General features: G+C 45.5%; 1 protein-coding gene and 1 long non-coding RNA gene across 6 annotated transcripts in view; one reads left to right on the top strand and one right to left on the bottom strand.

Annotated features, from left to right (window-relative positions):
- Positions 1-2,722: 2,722 nt before the first annotated feature.
- LOC311435991 lies at positions 2,723-6,572 on the bottom strand. The gene is made up of 2 exons (XR_014692521.1): positions 6,313-6,572; positions 2,723-5,647 (listed from the first exon to the last, which is right to left on the bottom strand). It is a non-coding gene; the product is annotated as an uncharacterized lncRNA (long non-coding RNA).
- TBC1D1 (TBC1 domain family member 1) overlaps positions 5,725-19,274 on the top strand; it is a 110,147-nt gene continuing 96,597 nt past the window's right edge. For 2 of the 5 annotated variants that reach the window (XM_084517644.1, XM_084517647.1), the window contains exons 1-2: positions 6,801-6,936; positions 13,102-13,616. In XM_084517644.1, the coding sequence (XP_084373770.1) occupies positions 13,200-13,616 (417 nt within the window). In that variant the 5' untranslated portion in view covers positions 6,801-6,936; positions 13,102-13,199. Of the gene's footprint in view, positions 6,059-6,800; positions 6,937-13,101; positions 13,617-19,274 lie in introns of those variants that run through there. The other 3 variants (XM_084517646.1, XM_084517649.1, XM_084517648.1) reach the window with 3 other exon arrangements.

Raw genomic sequence — 19,274 nt, forward strand, 5'->3', positions numbered from 1 at the left:
TAGCTGCACCATCGCTTCTGGCAGAATAGGTAGGCAGACAAAGCTTGTAGGGGAGGTGGAAACTGCTTTGGTAACTGTGACTTGAATACATTTACAACCATAACTATGTACTGTCCATAAATTCAAGACTTTATTGCTTTATTATCCTCCCAGAGGTCAGGTTCTCTATCCTTGCTTTTCTTCAACAGAGCTAGAAGGTTGCACTGGCTGTGCAGCTGGGAACTGCAAAAGAACCACTGGAGAGCTCAAGAAACCTCTCAGCATCACAAGGGGAGGGCTACACATGCCATTCATGTTCAGCCATGACTGTTTTACCCCCCTTGTAGCTGTGATGGGCTCTTTCAGGAGTAATAAATTCTGGGTAGTTGTCTACCACCACCTGGTACCAGTCAGTTGCTCCCTGCATGGGACACGTGCTGCTCTCTAGCCCTATGTCAGGTTAGCAGAGAGGAGGGGGAGACAGTGCACAGTCCCAGAACAGGATTAGGGGGCCCTAGTTTGAGATGCTGGCTATGAGGGAAGTGGAAGGGTGAGTGCTGGGCCAGTACTTGAATTTCACTCTTGGTAGAGTTTAACATGTGGCTTAACCACGGGCTACTCTTGCAAAACAGCTTCCTGTGCTGCACTGCATCCTGGCCTTCAAAGCAAACGGCCGTGCCCGAGCTCCCAGCGCAGAGCACTCGCTGCCTGGCCAGCCGACAGCGCTCCTGAGGCTGGTCTGTTTGTGGAATCCAGCCTCAGCCTCACCGCTGTGAACTGGGGTCAGCATTCAGACAGCCCACCCAGCAGCAGCGCCACTGTCAGAAGATAGACAAGTAGGGACCACATCTTGTCTGGAGTGTGTGCCATCTTCCAGCACCCTCAAGGCTCTGGTTCCTTTCTGTGTGGCAATCCTGCCCCGGCTATGTTTGACCTCAAGGCACAGTGCAGCTGGATGCACTGCTGCTGGCCGTGTTGCTTAGCTGGTGACATCCCTGGGCACGTGGGGCCCCATGTTTAGGTGCCAGAGAGCCCTGCCTGAGGCAGGGGGGCTTTGTGGATCTGTACAAGCCTGCAGTCCTGAGCTGCTTTTTGTTTTGCACTTGTAAGGCAGCAAGTCTTGCATTCCTTTTGTTACAGAATGTGACAAAGGACTCTTTCCTGAATTCATGGGGAAGATCTGAACACAGTAGGGTTAGAGGGCCTGATTACTTATTTATCGTAATTATTTTCTGTGTTTATCTGAATATCTACATAGGCTAGAGAGGTGTTTTTTTTTCACATCTGCATTTACATGCCAAGCACACACCTGGCTTTAGCTAGCGTTTTTTCTCTCTAGGAAAGCCATCTGTATTCAGCCTTGGCCAGAGTCCGCCAGGTGCCTCGGTCCTGAGGGATGCTAAGGAGATCCAGATGGTCAGCTCTGTTGCTCAGCTTCCCATGACAGGCTGAGATTCCACAGAGCTGATGCTGTTATTTGGGGGAGGATCTCCATGGCAGAGTTCCAGCTACACGTGCTAATTGCTACGTCTGTCCTGCCCCGAGATCTCCCAGCCAGTTCAGCTCTCGTGGGCAGGCAGTCCCTGACCGTGCTGGGATTCTTGGGGTGAGTGGGTGCCTGGTTCTGCCATCATGCTTATGGTGGGACCACCATTGTCACCATCCTTTAGTGGAGAACCTCCTTGTTCCTCCCTCATCTTCCACCTAACTGATCCCCTGAGCTGGTTACCTCTGCACAGTGGGACTGATTTACAGATACAGGCTCGACCATCCTCTTGACCATATCATCCTGGCTTCCCAGGGGCAGGGAATTTGCTTGCTCCATTCCCTGCTCTGTTCAAAACAGAAATTTAAACCTCTTGGGGGTGGAGGAATAAAAACACTGTTTTCTCAAGTTGATGGAACAATTACAAATTGCAGAATTACAAGATGAAACTTACTGTCAGTGGGGTCTGTCTTGCATTAGAGGAAGAGGATCTAGAGCTGCACTGAAGAACTGTACCGTAAGCAATAGGAATACACCCAAGAGCAGTCAGCATTGGGCACTGGAATGGGCGCTGAGCTTGAACCGTTTCACGGCAGGTCTCATTCCTCCATCAAAGGGGTGTGTAAAGTAACGAAGCCAATTTAGACAATACAGCGATGATTAGTCCCAGGACAGTCATTAAAAACCAGACAAACGTAATTTGCGAGCAATCACCCTTGAACTCGGAGCAGAGGCACTAATGTTTTATCCAGAAATGGCAATTGCCAAGACAGGAATAAAGAACGCTTGGAGTCTGGACGGAGCCCAAGTGTCAGGGAACTCCTGGCTGCTTCCAGAGAGAGACGCATCCCTGAGTTACCAAAAGCATGTAAAACCAGCCTGATTTGTATAACAGATGAATACTCATCGTTCTAATGAAAGTCAACACCAGCTGTAAACATTTGATCCAGTAGGAAATCGTGCCTGTGGGGGTGGGGAGGAAATGCCTGTTGACTAAGGAGAAATTACCCCAGTACTTACAACTCTGCCATAAGAATAAAAGCAGGGCAATGCTGTAAGGCTAGACTGATGTATTTCACTTGAAGGTAATTCGTTTGTTTACTAGTCACAGCTTAAAACCACCCTTGAATTTATTTTCATTTTTATTTCAGTAAACCTTATGAAACAGTTCAGACAGAAGTAAGCAAACACATTTCATCTTCCTTGCAGGCTGTGAACTTCATCCACAGCATGGCATGAAAAATACAAGTACTGTACTTGGGTTGTAGAAGGATTTATTTGAGACTTTTGCTGTATAACAACCAACCAGCCAGGGACAACTGGAATTCACTATAAAAATTTAATAGATAAGCAATTATTCTCATATTCATAAAGTATGTTTAAATCTGTAACTAATTTGTTTACAACATTTTCATAAACTTCCTGCTTGCTATTGCTTTCCAAAGTTCTGGTGCTTGTGCTTTTTATTTTGACACACCAGCGATACGCAAACCTTACATCCTAGCTTAACAGCCACTGTGAGCAGTGACATTAAACAGGGCAGGACCATTTGTTAAGCACCCACATAAATCTTTACAAGATTAGGGACTTTTAGGACACCGTAGTGGAGGGCACCTGGATGCCACACATTATGTCAAATATAAACATTAATTGTAAATAATAATCACCAACAAAACTGTTCTCTGCCCACAAGTACTTAATAAATCAAAGGTAATCTTCATCTTTTGTACTACATAAGTACACAAATGCATCAAGGATAGTGTTCCTGTCCAACTTCCAAGTGGAAGCCAACACTTCTCTTTTGAATAGCGATTGCCAAGTCACCGAAATGAGGCCACGCACCACCAGAACATTGTGCATAACGGGGTGAGCCTATTAAACTATCTAATCATCTTCTAACATCCACCTAAATAAAAAGCAATACGAATGGTGGTGGCATAGCAACAGCAGCTCCCAAACAAAAGGAAAAGCTTGAAATGCTCACACAATCGCTGGTAAGTCATTTGCAGATGTATTTAGGGGAGTAAAGGGGAGGGAGGATTTATCATGAAATCTGAAAGGGCTGCAGGCAGGATCTGTAACAGTCACTCAGCTCTTTCATGACACTTTACTCATGATGACTGGTAACAGAAAGCCTCTTGTCTAGGAAGATAACCACCGAGAAAAGTGGCTGTCACGCATTTTTACAGAATATTAATCAGGCAAACATGACATAGTAAACAATTCATTCCAATAAATTTTGTTTATGGAATGTCTGGAACCATGTATAGAGAGTGTCTGGAGATACAGTGTCATTGGACAAGAATGTCGTACTTTATCAGGAGCTCATTTAAGTTAAAGGACTACAAAAGAGTGTCAGGTCCTTAATGAGGTACTAAATTGATGCACACAAAACAAATCACAAATAAAGACTTGGACTTTTTTTTCTTTTTTAATAATAGAACTACAAATTGATTAATATGATTACCCAGGGGGAAAGTATAGACATTTCTAATGCAAGCACAGCATAGGTACCCACCTTCTCAGTCATAATCCAGATTGTTACTGCTCAGCTGTTGGCTAACTGTGGAGGAACTTCAGCTCTGAAAGTACCTTGGGTGGAAACTTTAGACTTCCTGTTTGCTTAGTCGTGCTTTAAAGGGTGAATCCACAATCACAGCTGCCCAAAGTTCTGCCTCTCCCCCTGTGCATATGTATTCAGCATAAATTTCACTGATCTGCTTCGTGCTGGTCTACAAACCTACCTCAGCTAGGATCAAATGACCAGATGCTTCTCTTCCTTAGTCTTTAAGGAAAAAAAAAAATAAACAACACACATACACAAAGATTTACCATTTCAGAAAACCAAACAAAATTAGGAAGTCTGGTGTTCAGAGCTTTCACCTGAATACAGAGATTCTGCTTTGGTATATTACATGTTCCTGGAACGCATGGAAGCATTTACTTCTCATGGATTCGAACCTATGACCCCCTTCTAGTTTTCTTCTTGTTTTCACAAATCAAACTTTTTTTTTCCCCTATAACTTTACCATTTCAGCAGGAAATAGGGAGAAGGAATGCTGTCCAATGTATCCTTGAGGTTCATCATTAGGAAACTTCCATGGAAAGTAGGTCGAACGTTCTGCTCAGTCCAAGCAGAAAACAAAATGGTCTTCCTGCATCCTGGGTAAATGTGTCACAGATGTACAAGCCAGAACGATCTTTTTGTTCTTCAAATACAGTATGCAAATACTTATCTGCAGGAAAGCGCAGCTGTTATATCATGAGGATGGTGAACCATATCTTGCAGCCCTGGGAAAGGTGCTAAAACCAGAAACAGAAGGTGACTTAATGCACAACCCTATTTCTCTGCATCATTTTAGGTATCTCATAGAATTTTTGTTACGTGGACTTTTAAATTAGTTTTGAAAAAACTAGAGTAGATTAAACTATTAAACCAATGTAAGTATAGTTCTTATCAGAGGCATTTCACTTTGCGCATGAAATACTCTAGCTTAAGTAATTTGACAAAAAACATGCAAGGCAAAGAATTAAAACTCATGAGCTAAGAATAATAGAAAAAGTAAAAGAGACCCCTGTGAATGAGATCAGTCACGGTCCAACTTCTTTCCCAGCTATCCAGGAGGAGAATGAAGAGAGGATTTGTATTTGTGGTGCTCTATACTTCTGTTGATGATCAGGGCTTTTCCAAGCAGGAAGAAATAGCCTTGTAGGATCCTTATCTGTTTCATTATCACCTTCTGAAAGGCAAAAGCTGTAAAAAAAAAGTCTTCCTAAAATCCCAGTTTGATAACCTGGGATTATGTTAGTCTTGGCCAAAGTGCTGGAGCTGTGTAATTGGGGATTGCAGTTTGTTGTCTTCCATAACATGATTGACTACTAGGGGCATGAAATGCTCAGGCTGCAGGCTTAAAGCAAGTAAAAGGACTTGTCTCAGGTGCTAAGGTTGGCAGCTGGTAGCTCTACGTACCATTGTCCTTAGCTGTGATGGCTTGAAGACACGAGACTGGTGAGGCTTGCAGGGGTGGCATTCCTTGGGGATGCCACTGAAAGCACGAGGTGCTCCTGTGTCTGAACCCTGCGTCTGAAGGAGGAGCAGCAAGCCACGAACAAAGTACAGACTGGGAGCAACTGCTCCGAGCAAGCTGCTGCTTTCATACTTTCACCCACACATCATCAATCCTATAAAAGTACACAGAGCAAGCAGAAGTCATGTAGATACAACCACTGCGCTCTTAGCAAGTAAGGGATGTGCTTAGGGACCGAACCGCGGCTTGTTTGTCATAATCTGAGGAAACGCTGCGCTAGGATTTGACAGCCTACTTAATTACTTCCCTCATGGAGCAGCGCACGTTAGCAGCGGAGCAAATTTTCCGGAGCAAGCTTTGATTCCACTTACTTAAACGCAAGCAAACCAGCCGCCTCAGTGCCAAGAAGAGCCGGAATTAATTGAGAGCCAGAGCGGGCTGCAGAGCCAGAGCCAGGACGCAGGGTGCCTCGGCCATCTGGAGAGCAGCGTAATTAAGTCCCCGGACCCCTAATTGCTGAGGCGGGCTAGCAGCACAAGGCCCAGCTGCTGTCAGGGGCGAGGAGGTGAGGCTGAGAGGCTCAGGGCTGTGCTGGGACCTGGGGGGGGGGGGGTCCTGCTGCTGCCTCCAGGGCTCGCACACAGCGCCGGGCCCGGCTCCCTGAGGCGATTTCCTTCCACAGCCCCTCCAAGCGCTGCAACTTGTGGTCACTTCGCACCCACCTGAGTCCCTCTAACCCCCCATAAACCTCCCTGACCCCTCAGCTCTGCCCTCTGGGGGCCGCCACCCCCCTGCTCCCCGCCCCGCTGCTATTTTTACCCTCGGAGGCTGCAGCGGGAGGCGGCGAGAGGCGGCTGCGGAGCCTCAGCCCGGCCCTGCCCTGCCCGCCTCAGGTGCGGGCGGCCCCGGGCTCGCCTCTCCCCGGGCGGTACCAGCAGGCGGCGGCCACCGGGAGCCATCTCGGGAGCCTCCTGCCCCCTGCCGAGCCCTCCCTCAGCCCCTTGGCGGCTCTGCCCTCTCCCCTCAGCGGCAGCGGGCGGGCGGCGCAGCCTCCTCGCAGCGAGCACATCCTGTGGCGGCGGCGGTAAGAGGCGGCCCCGCTGAGGGACCGGGGGTGCGGGGGGAAGGCTGCTCGCTGCTGGGCTGGGAGCAGGAGGAGAAGGGCGGCTGGGGGCTGGGAGGAAGAGCAGGAGTGCGGGCGAGCCGCCCCCAGAGGGCTGCCAAAATGTCCCCCCCGCGGGGCTGCGGGCACCCGGCTGCTCCCCGCGGCTGCCCCGAGCCGCTCGGCTGGGCTGAGTTAAGGCAGTGCTGGGGGCTGGGTGTAACTCTCCTCCTCCTCCTCTTCCTCCTCCTTCCTCGTCCTTCACTGCGGGACGCCTCGGTGTAACTCTGCCACAGCCCGGTCCTGCCCGGAGCAGCCCCACAGCGACTCGCCCCCGGAGGGTAACGCCAAAGCTTTGTGGCTGGGGTTCACCCCCAGCCTTTCTGCCCCTTAAACCTGAAGTTTTAACTTAACGAAGGAATGAGCTCCCGGTGAGGTGTTCCTGAGGGGTAGGAGCCGTGTGGTTATTTATAGAGGGGGTAGGAGAGGCTGAGACCTCGCTCATGTGCTGTGTGTGGGCGCTGGGGCCGGCTGCTGCAGGAGCCTTCGTGGGAGAGGTGCTGCTGCCCGCACCAGAGGCTGAGCGGGACATCCAGGGCCAAAATTAATAAAATGGACACTCCATAAAGCTCAGACACTGCTGACCCGGTGAATGAGCTTATGCCTTTAACGCTTGCAAGGGATGAGATGGGAAATCAGCACAGCTCGGTTTGTAGAAACGCTGGAAGTCACAGGTAACATGCAAAGGCAGAAATACGTGCAGGTGAGGAAAATGGCAGGTTGGCAGGAAGGCCGAACAGATTCAATGGTATATGGACCTCTTGGCACTTTTTTTGCTCCATAATTTGGTTAACTGAAAAATTGGATGCGAGGAGTTTGGCTGTAGAGATGCAATTGAATGAAATGGAGCAGCGTTCGGGAGGCAATTGACACAGGGAGCTTTCTGTTACAAAGATTTGCTTAATTGCACTGCAGTGGTAGGACAGCCTAATTTTGGTCAGGTCAGCGTGAGGCTGGCTCAGAAGCATCCAAGGTCCAGCCTCAGTCATTACAATATCACTTTCTGTGGGCTGTACTGGGGAAGTAGCAACAGATATCAAGGCTGGTAATGGGAAGCTGTTTCCATTTGGTAGGTGATTGCATGTTTATAATTCAGAATATATTACCATTTTGCTTTACTCTTTCCTTGCTATTAATCTACTTAATTGCTTATAACCTGTTTAAGGGGTGAAATAAATGCTGGCTGTATAGGCAAATACTTCTAGGTGTGCTTATTTCCACAAAACCAAACAATTTGCTTGGAGTACGTGGCAGAACATTATTCAGGGTCATGTCCGAAGCTGCTGAAGGCATCGAAAAGACTCCTTAAAAAGTCAGCATTTAATGCAAGCATGTGAATAAAGAATGGAAATTAAAAATAACTTGTGAGGCAAACTGACTTCTGGATTTGTACATGATGTTACTCACAACAAGTGGTTCCAGGAGGAAACAGCACGTAGTAAGCGACTGTCAGATAAAAAGAACAACCTTGTAAAGGAAGAGCACTTTGTGATTCCAATGCCAGTTTGGGTTAAATTAGAGCTATTTGAAAACTTAAGGCAACCTGTAGCATGATACCTAAATGGCCTTACTTCTCTAGAGAAAACAAGCCAGAAGTGTTGGTTGAAGCTGCAAGAAGAAAGATGGGGCTCACAACCAGCTGCCCCAGAGAGCAACCTAATGGATGCTGTGCTGTGACACCAACAGAGAGATTTGTTTCACGTGGCGATGTAGAAGGACCCCTTCTCAGCAGTGTCCATATCACGACATGCCTAATACGTGCTCCAATTTGTATTCTTCTGCATTTCCTGCTAGGTGGATAGAAAAATCTGTCAGCATGAGTGAAGCCAATGTAAATCTCGGTTAGGGATCAGAGGGAGGGAGAGGAGTGGTATTTCATTCTGGCTTGCTTTCCAGAGTTCTGGCTGCAGGCCAGGGCTCCTCATAATCCTCGACTGGGATGATATTTCTGCTAAAATAATCAGTGGTGAAGTGCAGCCAGTACCAGTGCCTCTGGTTCCATTTGTCGGGAGGGCTCAGCGCTAATGCCCTGCAGGGAAGAGCTGAACAAATCTGTGTTCTCTGGGACCAGCTGTTCTTCACGGGACCTTGCTGCGTGGCTGGAAGTGTTGCTTGGCTTCTTCAAGGGGAAGCAGAAAATGGACCTACAGAGACTGTGCTGTCAGCAGCTTGATGCAGGGTAACTGTACGGTTGTCTTGGATGAACTGCAAAGGCTGAGGAAGCGGGGGTCTTTGTTCAGCAGCCCCCAGGCCAAACTCCTGGTTTCATCACTGATGTGCAGAAGCCCTGACTGCTGCCTGCCTTGGCACAGTGTGAACTCAGCGCTTCTGATGTGTGTCTGGGACTTCTGGCTGCTTCTGCATCGAATTTAGCCTAGGCCAGGAGAAACAAAGGTTGTAGGATAGCTCTTAACCACTGTTGCAGTTCCTGCTTTCCTTGGATCGTGTATGTACTTGAAGTTCAGGACAGTCTCTCCCCTCTTTATGTGGTTTTCTGTATTAGCCTGAGTCCATCCCAAAGCTGTCCGGACTCTTTCCAGCAGCAAAAAGGTAATTTTTATTGCCCCACACTGGAAACAATGCACATTAACCATATAGGTTCACTGTACAGCCTGTTCTCTGTACCCAAAAGGATTTTCCTTCCTAACCTCAAAGCTGACCCTGACCTCATCTAACCAAACTACACACAAAGTCTTCACCTTGTCCTCATGATCAAGTCTTAGCTCTCTTGGGATGAGGCGAGTTTTGAGAACTGCTGTCCTGCGTGATGCGCGGCTGCTTAGCCACGTACCTTCCTGCAGAGACAGCCTGGGCTCCAGAGGGTCGAGTACTGATTTTTGTAGCTCTTGCCTTCAAACTGTCCTGCCATCACGCTGGCTTCTTGCTGGTGGCATCCCTTTTATTTTCTGGTGTTGTGAAAAGGTGAGAATGCAACCGAATGTGGGAAATTAAGAGAGCCTGAAATATGTGGTTTTTAAACACAGTATCAGAGCAGGCCTATCAGCATCGTCTTGTGTGCTATCTAAGCCTGCTCCCCTCTTGTGCAAAGTGGTTGAGTTGATTGTGGGGAAGGAGAAGTTGAGGGCAGAGAGCACCCATGTTCCCATGTGCATCTTTCGTGTTAGTGCTAAATCTGCTGTCTCCAAGTACAGAAGGTGGTACTGGGTTTGTTAGGCATAATTCTGCGACAAAAAAATAAAATTAATGCTGGGAGAGACAGTTTTGAATCCAACATGCAATACACTGAATTTCATTTTTTTACTGCTTTTATTCATGTCACTGTACTGCAGTGTCACGTTTCATGGGGGATGAGCTGGGTGGCAGCACCCAGAGGAGGGTGAAGGTGCTGTGGTGTCAGGGCAAACAGACAGGCTCAAGGCACAGCCACTCTTCAGTTATAAGGTGGGCTAAATTTCATGGCTAAGAATAGGCCTGTGGAGGTGATCAGAACTATTTTTAGGTCTAAATTCATCAAGGACATAAATACTCGAAGTGCAACCTTAGTCCTCGGTGTGAACGTAAAGGATTTTAACCTGAGCAATGTGCAATGGGTATAATTTCTGGTGGGATTTGAGTGTAAATTAAGATAAAGGTGGCAGCAGGAGCATAAATGGCAGGGAAAAGGGAGAAAACGTGCAGAACTGTGTGGTCCGGAGTGCAGGGGGCTCGGTCTGGAGACCTCTTAGTGCTGCTAAATCTGTGCTCTCAGAAGCTGCACTTTTAGCCCCTCTCCTAGAAAACATTCTAACTTCTAGTCCACTGTTTTGATTTAGTATCAACTGTTTTTCTTTAGAAATACCAAATGCAGAGACCAGAGTATTTATGTTGTCAACTTTGCAAGGTGTTTATTTTGTTGAGAAGAGATGGATGCCAAGAAGCTTTGCATTTATATGAAATACATTCCAACAGCACAGTGTTTGTTGAAGTATGACAGAGTATTGACCTGTTTATTTAAAATATTGTTTGGTCCTTGTAGCTGGAGCTCAGAATGATGTATTATGCTGTGATATTTAATCCTATTTGGGGCTGCAGCTCTTTGTAGGCCTAGGGTAAAAAAGCGTGGTAAATGATGGTGCTTCCAAGGAAACTTCTCTTCCTTAAGAAGTTGACTTAAATGACAATAACTTTGTATTTTTACATGTACTTTATTTGTTTTCTTCTAAAACAAAAGCAAAAAGAGTTCTGAGAAACCAATTGAGAAATATGGTTACAAAGAGGATGTGGCTAATCAGTCATCATCTGTTCAGCTGCTCGCTCCTCCTGGTTTTCAACTGAGAATCGAGTTCTGGTAGGCTTTTTTGTCCTCAGGTTATTGTGTGTGCTACTAAACAACAAGAACACTAAAACCTATTGATGGATTTTTCATGTGTTTTGGACAGTGCACCGTTATAGACATGAATGAATCCAGGCTTCCTTGCAAGATGTTGACCTAAATTTCACTGTTATGTTCAAGGAGAGCAAATTTGTAATAGTGTGTCAAAGAGGAAGAGAAGATACTGCTTCCTGACAGATGCAAAGCTATAATGATAACTGAGTGTAGCACTTTGTGTTGATAAGGTGTAAAAATACTTCTTCAAGCATATCCCATACCATGCAGTGCATGTGTATCTATCTCATGAAAGCTGGGTGTCTTCTTGCTTGGGAAACAAACAAGTAAAATCATTTTAGTGTGCTTGAAATGAGGTATATAACTCCTACCCATACACGTGTGCACATATAGAAAGGCTTTTTAAAAACTTGTTCCACACTTTTATCATGCTACTTATACAAAGACTTTGTCAGTGTTTTTAAATTCCTGTGCTATTGGATTCTCTTTCTGAATTTGGTGTCCTTGGAATTGGCCGTGTTGCCACAGAGTTCATCTGTCATAAGATGCAGAAGTTCCCAAAAGGTAAATCTACCCAAACACACGGCTTCTGCAAGTCTCTTGGTTTTCCAGTTTGCCAGTCACTGCAGAACCACTTTTCCCCATTTAGGCATCTGCAAATCAGTTGCATTTTAAGCAATTATTTAGTTTAAAATGAATTTCCATCTTGAAATTGTCTTTTTTTTTAAAAAAAAAAAAAAAATCCTAAAATTTGTCTTCATTTTCAACAGAGGTGAAGTACTGCTGGAAAATATTTTCAGTTTGAAAATATTTGTGCAAGGACAAATAAAGGACAAAGTTTAGTGAAAACTTGTGAGAAAAATCCTGCTATTTTTGCCTGTGGTTGTAGATGAACAAAGAGCAGAAATACTGTTGCCACAGTAAACAGATGCCATTTATTAAATACTTGTTCAAATATCATTAAAAATGTTTTGTCAGGAGTTCTTGGGACTGCTCGTGTTGTTTTTAATAGGTCTTCCATGGGAAACTTTCAGAAGGCTGAGGGTAAGCTCGTGTCATGGTATTTAGATGTAGGCAATTATAGGCCTGTCAGCTTCCCATCAGTCTCACGCAGAATAATGCAACAGCTGAAACCAGATTCAATTAATAAAGAGTTAAAACACGGTAATGTACTGAATGCCAAGCTGTGTGTTTTCCTAGACCGTGTTTTGCAGAACTAAATGGGTAGATAAATGCAAGTACTGGATTTTCTTATGACTGTTCCTCTCTATATATCATTTTAGTAGTGGTGTATATGCTGGGTATAACTGGGTTATAAGAGGGCAATGTGTGACTTGGTTCCAGTTGATAGTTGAGACAAATACAATGATACAATATCAACGTGGCAAACATTACATATTCTGGCTGGCCGACAAGGCCCTAAAACACAGCCACAAATTGTGAATCCTCGCCTGCTTTTTAGGGGGCTCCTATAAGGATTGTCGCTCCTCTGTGCCATCCGACAGGTGTGTTAGCGATGGGTCAGTTGGCTGCTGTAAGCTTTTACACATGACAAAGATTTCTGGGGTGTTAGCTAATGAGAAAGGTCTGCTTGGTCAGCAGACGATACCCAAGAAAACAACTCCGTGTCAGGGGCTAAGTTCAAGCTCATCCACCCATGAATAAGAGAGACGACCTTTTCTTCTAATCTCATTTTCTTTTAAATGTGAAAGTGGCTCAGCAAGCATTGATTTCAAATGGCATGCGGGTTATAATGCTAATCTGAGTTCTCTCTCCAATAATGGGATTGATGAAGGCCTATGTGATCCACACCTGCCTGGCCATGAAACAAAAACAGACTAAAGAGAAGGCGCACTCTTGAGTTTAGTTACTCATTAGATGATTTAACAGGGGTTACAAGAGTAGCTTTTTTAATCAAGACTGAGCTTTTTACAAGCAATATATTTAGTGCTATTATGTTTGTTGCACAGTAAGGCCCAAGGTAGGGGAAATGTGCAGGTATGTCACGGCATACGGTCAGTATGTCTCTTCTGATATTAATCTGTGAAATATTTGTGTTGCTGACAGTTCATTTTTAATAGGGTTGCAGCACCTACATAACTGTCTCTTTTACTTCCAGATTTCTTCTGTTCCTTAATTAAGGAGCCATCCAGAAATTGTCATTCCATGGAACTGATGTGCTGGTGAACTAGTCCGGGATCCCTAAAGGATTGTAAAATGGAGCCAATAACGTTCAAAGTTAAAAAATGCCAAGCACCTGGGGACTTCTCGGCAAGTTTCAGCCTCCAGTTTGTTGGCTCTCTGCCAGTGCATTCCCTGACCACCATGTCCATGCTGCCGTGGGTTGTGGCGGAGATCCGGACGCTCAGTACCAAGTCTCCCAAAGAAGACCCTGGCACTAGCCAAATCCGGCTCTGTGTTTCACCAGCGAGCTTGCGATGTGAACCGGACATGGGGAAAGACCAGCAATGGGATCCGTTGATTTGCTCCAGTTTGTTTGAGTACAAGCCACAGCAGGTCCACAAGCTGATCCACAACAGCCATGATCCCAGCTACTTTGCCTGTCTGATAAAGGATGGAGCAGCAAATCAGCAAAGTATCTGCTATGTGTTCAAAGCTGATGATCAAACGAAAGTAAGTAAAAAGGAAAAAAAAAAAAAAAAAATACCACAGGAAGCAACCCTCATAATCACACTTAAGAACGTGTTCTTGTTGTGTTATCTGATGCTTCACAGAGTGTGGCGTAAGTGGAGGAGCTGACACTACTTCTTTTAAAATGGAGTTGCTTTTGTGCTGTTGGAAACTTCCCTCCACAGTGTAAGATTTTAAGGTTGCATTTATAACTGAAGACTTTACCTCTTTAGAACTCACCAACAGGCTTCACTTTACTTGAGGTTAATGGTTCTGCAGAATTTGAACTGCTCAGTATATGAAGGGAAAGGTGTGTAAATCGGCAGGATCAGAGCCTGAGTTTTGTTGTCTTAGAAGACACTTGGGGTACGAGCTGAAATCTTGGCCCTTGAGTCAGTGAGAGTTTTTCTGTTGATGTCACTGGGGCTAGGGTTTCACCCTTGAGTCATTGTGAACTTTATCTAATCCTACAGTCAGACCTCTCAAATTTCTGTTTTCCTGAGTTGAGATCTGTGTGACTGGGGAAGAGAGGTGCCTCCTTTCTCAGAAGAAGGAAGGAATGGGCTGGAGCCTCATGACATAGCATACCCTGAGACACAGGTCACTGTGAGCCTCTTCCCAGCTCTGCAATCCACGTGGTGGCAGAGAGGAAGAGAGGCCACAGCGCGGTGCTGCACAGCTGTGACCTGTGGGCTTGCTGCTGCTTATTGCAAGACAGGAGTCACACGTGTAAATGTCAGACTGTGGGTGAAATTCAGCTCTGTCTGCATGCAAATCATGTCCTTGCTGACAAGGTTGCGGCATTAAAAATAGACAGTTGGCTCTTTTGTTTGAGAGTAATGTGAGACAGGAACTGTCTGAGTGAAGAAGGTGAGCAGGGTTTTGCACAACGCTATTGCGGCAGGTTGAGCTGCTGTGGGCAAAACAGGGACACGTCCTTCACCTTTGGAAGGTAGGCTTCAGTGATCACGTTGGAAATCAGCAACTTGTGAGGCTTTTTTTGCCTTGTGAGAGATGTCCTGCTGAAGCACCTTGGAGGTGTTAAGCAAATATACACTGCACGTGGGATTTATGCCAACCTGCCCAATAGCAAAACTCTGCGTGGTTCTAAATCCATGGGCTCAAGCTGAGTGCCCAAACCATATGGAAACGGCTTTAGTTAAATCACCCTAGGTAAAAAAGCAGTTCCAGTAAATTAGAAGGCAATTATGCTGTAAATCATAAGCATTCAACTGAGAAATCGTGTCAAGTTAGAGTGCGGAATACCAGAGTTACATATGTTAAGAGAGCAGAAATAAGTGGGTCTGTCAGGACTTGGCACTGAATAGCAGCTGGTAAATGTATTTTGCAGTTTGCCTAAGCACTTCATCTTGTGGCTTGTGGTTTTACAGGATTATTTACAGTTAGTATGCGATGCTGGTCACTTCCAATATGTCGTCTTTTACAACAAAAGATTGAACAACAAGTACTGCTTCTTCATGTTTGATCAAATTCCTAGACCTGTTTGAAATGAAAGCACAGAAGGCTGTAGTCAAATTTGCAGCTGCCAACATGTTCTTGTAGGCACCCCCTGGAATTTTTGGATGCTTTCTGAAACTACCTAGCCCCAAGTTCATCCAGCTATCTGTCCTTTCAAAAACCTTCCCCCACCTCAGAAGGAAATCCAGTTCACACCTCTGAACTTGCCAAGGAGTGTTTCTCTTGACCTTTTTTTTTGCCAGCGAGTTTCCTAACTAGGAGGTAGAGGCCCAAGCAGCATTTGTGGAGCTGTGTTTTGCTGAGAGGGTAATGGAAATGCCAAGTGATCTCTTCTCCAAAAGCAAAACCCTGCGTGTTTTACTGCCATTCAGTGTAATTACTGATTACATAAGGAACTTACTTCAAAGTTAGATTAATCAGTGTTGTTATTCTGCCTGCGTATTGTCACACAATGCCTTTTAGCTAATTGGTGTCTACGTGTTTCTGAAGAGGACTGAACTGATGTTACCTGTTTAGCAGATACACAGGGCACTCCAGCCCTTCCAGAGTGGGCATCTTTGTTACAAATTGAGGGAGCTGTTTGTTAAAAGTGAGTGAGTTGGGATGAAGAATTTAGCACTATGTTGCTGCAGTTTCTGTTCAGCTTCAGAAGAAAGAAATTTTAGAAGCAGGACCTTTGCAGCCTGTGTGACTAAGCAGACTCCTATGCTGGCACTCCTGCCTGTGAGTTCCTGCAACATCTCCTCTGAAGATTTAAAAGCAGTCTTACAAACTTAGTCTGCATTGTCAGGGTCATATTCTCCTCTGAGCCCAGAACAGACAAAAAATGTTGAACTCTTTTACAGAGCTGAAGCAAACAGGGAAAAAAATAAAAGAGACAGTAGTCCAGATAGGTTTGGTCACAGAATTTGCATGTTAGTAACAAGTCCTCATCCAGTGGTCCTGAACATCTAAGCTTTTGTGGTAACTGCACTTTATCTATTTCTATTGGAAAAACAACATTGACAACCAAAGCAGGTTGCTAAGCATAATGCTGTAAACTACAGGAGCCACAGTTCTTTGTATCTTCGCAGACAAACTCATAGCAGGGCTTTATTTTACACGGAGTTCTCAGATTAGGGCATGTCTGACTGCAGATTTGAAATAGAGGGTACGTGTGGCTTCGCAAACAGGTTCTGACTGTATCCACACATTAGGGTAAGCAGAATGAAAGAGGGCAGAAGGCTCTGTAGGAGAAGTAGACTGGGCAGATGAAGACGAAAGCAGGTGAGTAGGAGACTAAACAGTGAAAGCCTTTAAAGAGGAGACAAGAAACTTGGACTTCATTCAGACTGAGAACTAGCACTGAAGGGGATAGAATGTGCAGAAACCAGGAACAGACGGGCCTTTAGCATGAGCATTGCAGATAGATAGCAGAACATCAGCTGTTGTTGGATTATTTTATATACATACAGAGACAGAATACTCACTTGAGTAGCGAGAAACTATCCTACTGTACAATGGGAAAACATTTTGTTAGTGGGAGGTGATTTTTTGCTGGGGAGTAATTAGCTAAAATCTAGAATTGATGGAGCAGTGGAAACATGCAATGTGTTTCCTGGATATGAATGCGGGGCTGTCAGGTTCCTTCTTGATCCATTACCAACACGTCCTCCTTAGAGAAGACATCAGTAGGCAAGTGATTAATGCTAAATAAAGGCAGGGTTCTTAGCCAGGGATTCTTTCTGCTGCTTCTCTTTAGAAGTGAAAGAACAGGCAGTGCCCGATTGTGGTGTTTGCTGCACTCTGTAGGATCTTGTATAATTATTTCCATTGCATCATTACAGCAGCATACAGCCCGCTTTCCAGGCTGATAGAGCAGTGAATAGGGAAGGGTGGAAGAATTGTTCCTGACAAACTGCTCCTTGGCACATTTCTTAAAAGCAAACTTGTGCATATAGGGATCATTCCACTCCACATAGTGCTAAAAGGAAGAGTTTGCATTGCCTACAGAGAGCTTCTGCTACGGATCAGGGTTCCCCTTTCTAAGAGGATCTGTTGTCTATAGGATCTGAATCCTTCCTTCCTCCATGTACAACCTCAATAAATTTCCACTAGTTAAAGTTAGTGAAGTTTTTTATGCTTTCACCCTCACCATGCAAAGATTCTGATGGGGCCTCATGATTAAGTGGTTTCTGCCTGGTGCTGCGGCTGAAGTGTTCATGCATATTCCTTGCAGGTGCTCAGGAATGGAGCAGGACTCAATTATATTGCCTGTGGGAAGCTTGGGGGGGCTGCTAATAGGTCAGAGATGGGGATTATGTATGCCATGTTGAGTAATGATGGTGGAAGCTGGGGAAAAAATGATCTCTCCAGTAAATCTGCGCTTGCAGAATAGTTCCTTTGTTGTAAGAACACGGAGTTGTTGAACAGCTTGGCCAGGGCGCCTGGGCACGATGTGTGCGTGATGGCTCGAATGAGAACCTGCATGCTACCAGCCTGCCTGTCTTCCCAGTGACCTCTGCTCTGAAATTTATTTAGGCTCTACAGAAATGGGATGCCATTGGCATTGTGGTTGTTGAAAGATGTTGACATTAAACATCACTGGCATTTTTGTCCTATACTTGGGTCGTGGTGGTTTGAAAGGTACAGTGCTGGGAACTGTGGCTGTGTGTTTCCTGAGGCGTGCTGCTTCCTTCGTAAACTCATTGTCCACGAACACATTGTCCTTCCATACGACACCTTGCTTAGCACTTCTTTCACTCTGAGGCATGAGAGAGATTAATACCCTGTGTCAGCGTGCTCCTAGCTTCTCCTGAGCTGTCTCCAACAAATACAGAGTAGCCGAAGCATTAGAGGAAGAGCAATTTCTGTTCTCTACTTTCAGTTCAGAAAAGCATTTCTACATCCCATTATGCTGGTTTTAGTTTGATGTATCAAATGATTTGTTTTTCTTAGGTATTTTTAATCTTAACTGATTCATGTTTTGGCTGGCAAGTGAAATATTGGTCACTGCAACGTATCTGAGAATGCCCTGGGCCAGTTGAGATTTAAGGCAGGTGAAACTTGTATTGTCCTCTATTATATTTTTATATTTATTGTCAATAAAGAATGACAGTTCTCATCTCAATGATTTCATGGAAGCCTGATGTGAAGAAGGCATTGTGTCCCTCAGCCTTTTGCATGTCCTGTGTCACCAGCACCCCTGCCCCACTCAGCAGTAGGCCTACATTTCCCTTTGCCTTTTTGTCATCTATGGACTTAGAGAAGCCCCTCTTGTTGCCTTTCACATCCCTCTGCAGATACAACTGTAGGTGAGTTTTGGCTTTCCAAGCAATGTCTTTACATCCTTGAGCAGTGTCTCTGTATTCCTCCAAGGTTACTGTCCCTGCTTCCACCTTCTGCATGCTTTGTCTGTTAGAGCTTTGCCAGCAGCTCCTTGTCCATCCATGCAGGCTGCTGGCATTTTTACCTGCCCACTGGGACAGCCTGCTCTTGAGCTGGAAGGGGGCGATCTTTGAGTAACAATCCACCTTCTTGGATCCCTCTTCCCTCCAGAGTCTTTATCCCATGGGACTTTTTCAAGCACATCCCTGAAGAGGGAGGCCAAAATCTGCTCACGTGAAGTCCGGGGCTGTGATCTGGCTCTTTGCCCTGCTTCCTCTTAGGATCCTGAGCCAAGGCTACCTTCAACCTTCACATCCCCAACAAGCCCTTCCTTGGTTGTGTGTACAAGGTCCTGCAGAGCACCTGTCCTCATTGGGATTTCTGTCATTTGGGTCAGGAAGCTGTCACTGATGCTCTTTAGGAAGCTCCTGGACTGTTTATGCCCTGCAGTATTGTTCCTCCAGCTGCTATCAGGATGGTCCATGAGGACAGGGCCTGGGAATGTGAGCCTGCTCCTAGCTGGCTGTGGAGGGCAGTGTCCGCTTGTTCTTCCTGGCTGCAGGGTTCAGTAAGTTCCTGTATGCGGGGTACAAGTCAGCAGACAGCACTGCCACCTCTTGTAGTGAAGCAGATGCTCAGAAAGCTTGACTTTCCCTGTTTATTTCCTTTTGTGATACAAGTAGGAGGTTTAGAGGGTTTGAGGGAGAGCCTAGAAACTTGCAGCTGGTGTCTTCTCAGAAGAAATATTTCTCTGAGATTATCAAAGATTATCAAGAGCTGGCGTATGAAGGATATATAGAAAGTTTAGTGCAGGTT

The sequence above is a fragment of the Aythya ferina genome (assembly GCF_964211825.1).
Source record: "Aythya ferina genome assembly, chromosome: 4".
In the NCBI taxonomy this organism is placed as follows: Eukaryota; Metazoa; Chordata; class Aves; order Anseriformes; family Anatidae; genus Aythya; species Aythya ferina.